The sequence below is a fragment of the Pygocentrus nattereri genome, chromosome 8 (genome assembly GCF_015220715.1).
Source record: "Pygocentrus nattereri isolate fPygNat1 chromosome 8, fPygNat1.pri, whole genome shotgun sequence".
Lineage (NCBI taxonomy): Eukaryota > Metazoa > Chordata > Actinopteri > Characiformes > Serrasalmidae > Pygocentrus > Pygocentrus nattereri.
The window spans coordinates 44,111,630-44,121,717 of record NC_051218.1 but is presented as its reverse complement, the minus strand read 5'-3'; the positions used below and the strand labels follow the sequence as shown (position 1 = coordinate 44,121,717).

General features: G+C 39.4%; 1 protein-coding gene across 1 annotated transcript; it reads left to right on the top strand.

The window, feature by feature from the left end:
• Window positions 1–7,326: 7,326 nt before the first annotated feature.
• Window positions 7,327–9,484, top strand: LOC108436182 (trypsin inhibitor ClTI-1-like). The gene is made up of 4 exons (XM_017712516.2): window positions 7,327–7,481; window positions 7,638–7,684; window positions 7,784–7,893; window positions 9,278–9,484. The coding sequence occupies exons 1-4, from the start codon at window positions 7,442–7,444 to the stop codon at window positions 9,321–9,323; spliced, it is 243 nt and encodes an 80-aa protein (XP_017568005.1). The 5' UTR covers window positions 7,327–7,441; the 3' UTR covers window positions 9,324–9,484.
• Window positions 9,485–10,088: the final 604 nt, after the last annotated feature.

Below are 10,088 nucleotides of genomic sequence, written 5' to 3'. Positions count from 1 at the left end.
CGGAAGGTGACGCCTTTCAAAGTAAAAGTTTAACACTACTAGTAAAAGTCTTAAATTATTCAAAGTTAAATGTTGTTGTTGTTGTTTTATAATAATAATAATAATAATATATTAAAATATATATGTAAATATACATAAATGCATCACGCAAAGTGCTAAACCAGAAATTTAATAATAATAATAATAATAATAATAATAATATATTAAAATATATATATATATGTAAATATACATAAATATATCACGCAAAGTGCTAAACCAGAAATTTAATAATAGTAATAATAATAATAATAATAATAATATGAAGAAAACATAGAAATTAAAAAATAGAAATATAAAAACTATTTTATATAAAATTATTATTATTATTATTATTATTATTATTATTATTATTAGTAGTAGTAGTAGTAGTAGTAGCAGTAGCAGTAGCAGTAGTAGTAGTAGTAGTAGTAGTAGTAGTAGCAGTAGTAGTAGTAGTAGTAGCAGTAGCAGTAGCAGTAGTAGTAGTAGTAGCAGTAGCAGTAGTAGTAGTAGTAGTAGTAGTAGTAGTAGTAGCAGTAGTAGTAGTAGTAGTAGCAGTAGTAGTAGTAGTAGCAGTAGCAGTAGCAGTAGTAGTAGTAGTAGCAGTAGCAGTAGTAGTAGCAGTAGTAGTAGTAGTAGTAGCAGTAGTAGTAGTAGTAGTAGTAGTAGCAGTAGCAGTAGTAGTAGTAGTAGTAGTAGTAGTAGCAGTAGTAGTAGTAGTAGTAGCAGTTCCCTGCGACGGACTGGTGACCTGTCCAGGTTGTATCCTGCCTTCCACCCAATGACTGCTTTGAATTAAATTGTGAAAAGCTGTGCCGTCTGTACAGAATGTGTACTTCTTTTTACTTAGAAAATAAACAAAATGTTCACTTGACCAGCGGCGCCCAAACCTCTACAGATGGCTGTACAGAAGCTTAATTAATAATTATTGGGTTAATATTGTAGCCAGCCTTTTCTTGTTGAAAAGGACATTTATTGTTGTTGTCCTTATTCATGTTGTTGTTCACAACCTTGTTTTCAAGTATGCAAAATGTAAATAATGATAGAATGCAATTATTTGCAGGTCATTTAAACCCCAAATTTAATTAAAAACACCACAAAAATGAAATAAAAAGTTGAAACTAGACAGACAGATAGGTATATAGACAGACAGGTATATCATTTTTTTTAAACAATACGAAAACTTTATTTTGAATTTGATGCCAGTAATTTCAAATTTTGATTGACCACAGGACCCTTGTCCGCTTCACCTCAGTCCATTTTAAATGAGTCCGGGCCCAGAGAAGGCGGCAGCATTTCTGGATCCTATTCATATTCAGTTTCTTCTTTGTATCGTAGAGTTTTAACTCAGCATTTGTGGATGTAGCAATGAGCTGTGTTCACAGACAGTGGTTTTCAGAAATGTTCCTGAGCCCATGCAATGATTTCCAATATAGAAATATGCCTGTTTTTAATGCAGTGCCGCCTGAAGAAGATCACAGACAGCCAGTATTGATTTGCGGCCTTGTCCCTTCCCGGGATTTACAGAGAGGCTACGGAGATTTCTCAGGATTCTCTGAATGTTTAATGACATTATGTGCTGTAGATGATGAAATCCCCAAGTTCAAGGCTGTTCAAACACACTGTATTCAATGCACCAGTCAATCGCCAGGTTTAGGAGGCGTATTACATCAGAGAAATCAGTCAACTATGTTGGTCCAGCCCTCCGTTCACCCCTCAACCCACCCTTGCTCACTAGGCCTTTCCTGGATGTTCTTTATACCCAAGCAAAGCTCCTAGTCTTAAATTTGCCCTGTCCCAACTTGTTGTGCTGCAGGTGTCAATTTCAGAATGAACATATATTTACAAAAAACTATGAAGTTGATAGGATATAATATTAAATATCTTGTCTTCATTCTGTTTCCTTTTACATTGTGAATGGACAAATCACTTTTATTTGCATTTAACTGTCCTAACATTTTATGGAATTGGGTTTGTTGTGCAGCCTCTCAAAGACATTTTACACAAGCTCATGAATATGAATTATATTTATATAAGTTGTTCGGATACACTACTCACAAAAAGTTCGGAATATTTGGCTTTCAGGTGAAATTTATGGAAAACGTAAAAAGTTCACGCTACAGTGATGTTATATCATGAAAGTAGGGTGTTTAAGTAGAAGCATGCGGTGGTGATTTCCTCGTCTCAAACAATTTACTGAAACAAAAGCCGACAGCAGTGGTGGGTAAACCCCAACAAACAATCTCGGTGTCTCGATAACTCGTCATGCGCCCTTCAGCATCAACTACAGCTCAACAACGACGTCTCCTGCTGTTCAAAAGTCGACTCGTGGGCTGCTGAGGCACGGCGTCCCACTCTTCTTGAAGGGTGGCCCTCAGGTCATTGAGTTTCTGGTGTACAGAGTTACGAGCCTCTGCACGGCGACTCGGCTGATCCCATAGGTTTTCTATGGGATTCAGGTCTGGAGAAAGTGCAGGCCGCTCTATTTAAGGTACCCCAGTCTCCAGCAGCCGTTCCCGAATGATGTCACCTTGATGAGCTGGAGCATCGTCGTCCATGAAGATGAAATGAGGCCTGTGTTGTTCATGCAGAGCCACAGTGACTGGATTAATGATGTTATTCAGTAGTTTGGGCCACTGGGTCACTGTACCCTTCACAAAGTGTAGGGCAGTTCTGCATTGACTGGACACACCTGCCCACACTGTAACACCACCAACACCACCACCACCACCTCGCCGTTAAGCTCCTTGTTAGAGAACAGCAAGTCGTGCAAAAAGTACTGAAACACTGAACAGCTCAAAAGTTTAGAGAAGGTCACATTAAGTTCACCTGTAAATGTTAGAGTGCGTTTTAGGTTCATCCTGAGATTTCACCTGAAAACCAAATATCCCGTCTTTCTGTGAGTAGTGTATATTTGCACATGAGCACTGATCCTTTATCTTTAGTGTCCAGGCCTGTTACACTTCCATGTTGGTTCCTATAACCACCACTGTAAGAAATCAGAGTCTGTCAGCTTCTCTACAATAAAACTTTTCACATCTGTTCACTCTGAATGACTGTCTCTGTCTAAGGGTAGGGTGGGGAACTTTGTGTTTCAGCACGGGGGCGTTTTTCAGCTCAAACACACCCCATTCAATTCATCACTTAATTGTCAGGTTTGGTAGGTGTGTTAAATCAGAGAAATGAACTGTCTTGGACTCCTGCCCTCAGGTCCGCACCCCTGCCCTAAGGTGTGACGGGTGTTTATATCAACAACCAATTCAGAAAGAGATTTTAAACACAGCTGGTGTGGGCGGGAGGTTTTAACGAGGTAACAATGAAAGGCGTTTTTCAGATATTGATATGGATACACGTGAACAAGGCTTTAGTCAGACTTAGTGAGATGCTTAGTCCTTTAACAACTGGATTTCTTGTGTTCGTTATACATTCAGAAAAAGATCATTTTTCAAGGGCTTTAAAGAAAATGTCAAGCTTGACACACTAGAATAGGGGTCGCAACATGCAGCTCTTTTACTGTCTGGTTTCGGCTCTCTGGAGTTTTTAAACACTGTGTCCACTCACTGTCCACTCTATTAGACACTCCTACCTTGTCAGTCCACCTTGTAGATGTAAAGTCAGAGAAGACAGCTCATCTGCGGCTGCACGGTTTGTATGAATTCAGAAAAAAGCCGCGTCAGTCTCGACTGCATATGTGGACATATTTCTATATTGAGCTCTATTTACACAAAGTTAGGTTAGTTCATCATTTATGTTGAACAGACTCTCCCAAAGTTTTACGCTGCTGCGCTGACGTTGAACCGCGTGCTGCACTGGGTCGGTATGACCAACAGGTCAAAACCAGCTCTAAACAAAGTGACCGCTGGGCCCTGATTGGTGCTCTGGCTTTGCGCTTCTTTCGTTTAGACATGTTACGTTTTTATACACACAGAAACCAAAAGGAACGACAGATTTCTCAAAATGTAGGAGGAAAAAGTCGGATATTAGACTCTGAGATGTAGTGGAGTGAAAGGAAAAAGTCGCCCAAAATGGAAATACTTAAGTAAAGTACAGATACAGAAAAAAACTACTTAAGTACAGTAATGAATTACATTTATTTAATTACTGTCCACCACTGCTATGTTGACCATGCTACTGATGAATTTGCTAACAGTACTAGTCTAGTAAGAGTTATGGATGTTCGTACAGTGTCATATGTCATGATTATGCCAACATTGACCTTCACGCTCCAAAAGCAGGGATAATAGAGGGATCTCAAAAGGTTGTTGGCGTAGTTCTTTAAATAGAAGGGAGAAAATTGTCCATCACTGTTTATTCCTGTATTAAGTTGCTAACAGTACAAATGATATTTGCTGTTTTACCTTCAGTGAACTTTATTACTTTTTTGAAAAATCTGTTTTTTGTAAACATTCTAAATACAATGCCTGGCTTTTGAACTTTACGCCGGTAACAGTCTGGATTGTTCTGGAGAACACAATCCATTGTTCCAGGAAACAATCTGCAAGGTTGCTTCATCAGATCACAATACACGTTTCCTATTGCTCGATGAGGAATGTTGCTACATTCGTCACTGACACATTTTTGGCAATGTGTCAAGCCTACAACCATCCCAAGTGATCCCTCTCCTGAACGTATCCTGTTACACCCAAGGCCCATAGCAACATCTATTTAAGATTTGTTTTAAACAATGCACGACTTAAACTGGCTTTAAACGGGCCCTGTCCCAATTTTCTTGGAACATGCTGCAGGTATCGATTTCAGAATGAGTGTATGTTTACAAAAAAACTATTAAGCTGATAAGACATTAAATAGCTTGTCTTTGTATTTTTTTTTTCATGAAATACAGTTTAAAGTGAATTTACAAATCACTGCTTTCTGTTCTTATTTGCATTTCACCTACAGTCCCAACATTTTTGGAATTGCTGTACAGCCTCTTGAAGACGTTTTACACAGGCTCATAAATATAACATTTACGTCAGTTGTGTAAATATGTTTCGGCGTAAACGCTGGTCCTATGTCTCGGATTAGCGTGTCCGGGCCTGTCACAGTTCCACACCTGGCCCTAATATCTTGATCTTGGTTACGCCAAGATTGCAACTAAACTCTGTAGAGCTGGGTGAAGTGTTACACACCCCCGTCTCAAATTCTGGCCCTAAAGAGTGGCTTGGACAGAAAGCACAAACCTGAGCTTGAGCTGAACTGAGCTGTTTCTGCAGGGATCCCTGTTGTCTCTTTATTCCAAAAAACACTTCTGACAATGTATGTATATTCTTTCATCTTCCGTATTATAGGATCAATTCAAATCGCCTGTTTCCCATCATTATGATTTCAATCGCTTGCACAATTGGCTACAAACAAGTACAAAATGTCCAAAAGTTTGTAGACGCCTGCTCATCCAATGTTTCCTCTAAAATCAATGGCATAAATAGGAAATTTGTTCCCCTTTGTTGCATTAGCAGTCTTTTCTCTTCTGGGAAGGCTTTACACTAGATACTGAAACATTGCTGTGAACATTTGATTGCATTCAGTCACAAGAGCTTTAGTGAGATGAGGTACTGATGTTAGGTGATTAGCTCTGGATCAGTGCTTTTCTATGGAGATTACACAAACTATACATGGGCAGTAGAACACCTACCAACTTTAAAGTGGCTAAATTCATAAAAGAGAGTCTGGATACTTCTGGACATAGACTGTATAAGTTCTTTTTGCTGGGCTATTTTTATTTGTACTTGAGTCATTATTTGACAGAAGCACCAATACTTTTTCTGCTCAGGTCACTGCCTGTATTACCCCTCTGATGTCCTTCATTCTGCCTTGAGTTGTTGCTCCTGGGTCAATTCTAGCACAGGCATGGATGTTGATCTGTCCAACAGAGGGTGATTTTTGTTCCTGCAGCCATCAGGTCGATCAACTGTCTGTCTGTCTGTCTGTCTGTCTGTATATCTATCTATCTATCTACACTATATTTCCAAAAGTATTCAGTCAGTTCTCCAAATCATTGAATTCAGGTGTTCCAGACACTTCCATGGCCACAGGTGTATAAAGCCGAGCCCCTAGGCCTGCAGACTGCTTCTACAGACATTAGTGAAAGAATGGGTCGCTCTCAGGAGCTCAGTGAATTCCAGCGTGGTACCGTGATCGGACGCCACCTGTGCAGCAAGTCCAGACGTGAAATTTCCTCGCTACTAAATATTCCACATTCCACTGTGGAACTGCTGAGTCAATCACTACAGACCTCCAAACTTCATGTGGCCTTCAGATCAGCTCAAGAACAGCGTAGAGAGCTTCATGGAATGGGTTTCCATGGCCGAGCAGCTGCATCCAAGCCTTACATCACCAAGCGCAGTGCAAAGCGTGGAATGCAGTGGTGTAAAGCGCCGTCACTGGACTCTAGAGCAGTATTTTTATGAATTTCAATCAGGCTCCTGACTTCACTACTGTACTGAACTGGCTTTTGTAACAGTCATTCTATGGAAACATCCATTTTTGTGTTCCAAGCATTTACACTATATTACATATTACAACATATTACACTTCAAAAAACACGTTAGGTTCACAATTTATTTATATTTCAAAATAAAACAATAAATCATTTTAACAATTTTAATAAGAATTCCATGCACCACAGAAGAGCTTATCCTCACAGTCATATGTGGTGAGGCCATGTTTTGAGGTAAGAAACATGTTTTTCTGTAATTTTAAGAATAATCTATACATGACTATGAAATATAAAAAAGTTGCTGTCCCCAGGACTCGTGTCACTGGTGTTACCGCATAAAAAAAAAATCTCATATTTTGAAATAAAAGTCACACCGATGACGTCACTCGACCTCCTTTTACCTGCTCTCTGAGGATCTATGAAGAGAAGCTCATGGTGAGTCCGCTGCGTCTCTCAGTTCTCAGAGATCTTCTCATTCAGCTCATGACCTCATATGAAGCCTTTAGCTGACGTCACTGGTGTGACCGACTTTATTCTGAGCTAATTGTGAAAATATAGAAGACAAATGAATTAAATTCCATATTTGAGTGGATGTTCCATGACGGACAGCGTGTGGTTTCATTAAAAACTTCTCTGGTGTTTCCTTTATCATGTGTAACACCAGTGATGGTCAGCAACACCAGTGACTCCCATGGACAGACAGAAAAGTGGACGTTTCTGTGGAATGACCCTCAAATGAACTTGCCTATTATGATGATCACGTTTCATGGCCAGTTTAAGAATCACAAATAAAGTTTAGTAAGTTTGAGTTTAAGCCACTCCACCAGTGGCAGAGCTGATCTAAGATCACAAAGCTGAAGCCCCGCCTGTGGGATGGTGCTGAGGGGGCGGGAAGGAAATAAGTAGGTGGGCCGCTTTCGTCCGGCTAGTTTCAACCTGTAGACAGTCGTCGGTGAGACTACCAGTGTCCTGGTTCGGTCCACAATGCTCGTGAGAGTCCTTCTCGTCCTCCTCTCCGTGGCTGGTGAGTCCCGCAGGGGTGTTGTGGTGGGAAACTGCTTTAGGCCTGGTGTTTCATCAGAAGGCTTCGTTATCTGCTCCTCCAGCAGGTTTCAGGGTTTATGGGTGTGTGAGCTCAGGACTGAGGATTTTACGTGCTTTCTCTTTCTCTTCCTCACAGCGTTGACCAGAGCAGCCGCAATCCCTAACCGCGTGAACGACGGAATGGTGGGTGGAAGCCTAACTGTCTCACCGTCTCGCCGTCTCACGGCGTGGCCTGGTGTCTGTTTGCTCTGAATGTTACATAAAACCTGCTTGTTTTCACAGCCTAACTGTGACCTGTACCACCTTCCCATTTGCACCCGGGAGTACATACCTGTGTGTGGATCGGACGGGAAGACGTACTCGAACGAGTGCATGCTGTGCCTCGAGAACCTGTGAGTCTTTATACTACAGAAAATCGCCCCTTCTCTGTCCGCAGAGACCCTGAGGTGAAATGCTGATTAGGGGGGCCACTATTTACTGTGTTGCCTACTTATCACTGAAGTCGAGACCACAGACTATATTAGGGTCTTGCATTACTATAGTAACAATATTACTGTCGAACATGTTAATATATCTAGGCCTCAAATAACTGTACACAAATTACTATATTAAGACATTGCGTGTTAATATACTGACAATTTTACTGTTTCATTTACTGTATTATGGCCACAAGTTATTATACTGAGACCTCAACTAACTATATTTAATATATATGTTACTAGATTGGGACCTTGCATTACTATAGTCACTGTTTTACTGTTTAATTTACTGTATTATGGCCACAAGTTATTATATCAAGGCCTCAAATAACTATATTGAGGTCACAAATTACTATATTAAGACCTTGCGCGTTAATATAGGGACAATTTTACTGTTTCATTTACTGTATTATGGCCGCAAGTTATTATACCGAGACCTCAACTAACTATAATATATACATGTTACTAGATTGAGGCCTCAAATTACTAGATTAGGACCGTGCATTACTATAGTCACAATTGTACTGTTTAATTTTCTGTATTATGTCCACAAGTTACTATATTGAGGTCTCAGATGACCATATTGAGCTCACAAGTTACTATATTGAGGCCCCAAATTAGTTATGAGAAATTGAATGTGGCCTCAATATAGTAATTCAAGGCCATGCTTTATTAAAAATTAATCACCTATTATCTCAGAGTCTCTGTATGTATCTGACAGCATTATACCAGAATATTGACTTGGTATGTATAAATTGTCATTTATTTATATTGACATATCTTAAAATAACCAGTTCTCTTGGAATCATCTGTCCAAATAAGGAGTTAGAAAGTTTCCAGAAAGTAACTAATGTTATGGTAAGTTATTCATTTGTGATACTAAGTAATTATTTTGACATGGTTGATATTTTTATATTATTTTGGCTTTTTTCATGAAGGTGTTTTTGTGATTACCGTTAAGTAAACCGGGTGGATGCAGTGTGGAGAACAAATCGGCGACGCTGACTGACAGTTGTGTGCAGTTTCATTAGACTTTTGGGAATAACTGATTGGGTGTGTTTTAATAGGAACTGATGGTCTAAATTCAAATATAAGGAGTAAATTAGTTTTTTTGTTTTTGTTTTTTCTTCTCTTGGAAGTGTAATTGGGTAAAAGTGCAAGTATTTGGTTTCAATACTGTTGGAGTAAAGTACAAATATTCCAAAATAATACTTAAAAATACAATACATAATTATGCGAGCATTTTCCACCCTGTCAGTAAACGGAAGCCAACACACTTCCCTTCTTTTGTTTACAGGGAGAAGAAGACCAGCACTCACATAGTCAGAAAGGAGGCCTGTTAGGTCAGACGTCCACAACATCAGCTGGCCCTGCAAACCAAATATGATCTTAATTTTTTAATACCATGATTGCTTTGTGATCTTACCATTTTAATTTTCTTTTATTTTGGTCTTTGTAGTATTCTAGCTTTTATCTTAATTAAAGAGTCTTCAGTTGTATAAGAGTTCGAATGTTCTTGGTGATCTTCAGTGAATTTCTGCACTCGTCAAAATGGGCTGTTTTGTTACATTAACAACATTACTTGCAGTATCACAAGCAAAATAGTCTTCAATCTACTTGCTGTGAGCGTCTCGGGTCATTTTTTTGAGGTTTCAGGTGGATGTAGAGGTCAGTCATGTGGGGTCATCAAAGTTTGTGTTTAGATAAGGTCCTAATATAAATGATAATTACTTTTCCAAGTGAATTTACTTTCATGTCTGCATGGCAACCTGAGAAAACGTAAAAACTGTAGTAGCTTTGGTTTCATCTCTCATATCAGGATGGCCAACTTGGTTCCTGGAGGACTAGTTCTGGCCTTTATCTACCACACATGGCTTATTCTACCTCATCTGCTTCCAGTTTGCTCCTCTAAAACCTGAACAGCCAGATTAGGGTGGGTTAAATTAATAACTAAGTATTGAGTAAGTTTTCCAGGAAGAGTGTTGGGCGGTTGCTGTCTTTATCATTTGGGATTCTGGTACATTTAAATCCACCATGCCAGTGTTTCCCAGCAGATGTCTAGAGTTCCACCTTCATTTGCATGGTTTTGTTTACTGTCATCATTGATA

Coding starts and splice junctions, on each gene's coding strand:
- LOC108436182 (XM_017712516.2), top strand. CDS start 7,442: ATGCTCGTGAGAGTCCTTCTCGTCCTCCTCTCCGTGGCTG. Junction 7,482..7,637: donor CGTCCTCCTCTCCGTGGCTG/GTGAGTCCCGCA, acceptor TCTTCCTCACAG/CGTTGACCAGAGCAGCCGCA. Junction 7,894..9,277: donor ATGCTGTGCCTCGAGAACCT/GTGAGTCTTTAT, acceptor TTTTGTTTACAG/GGAGAAGAAGACCAGCACTC.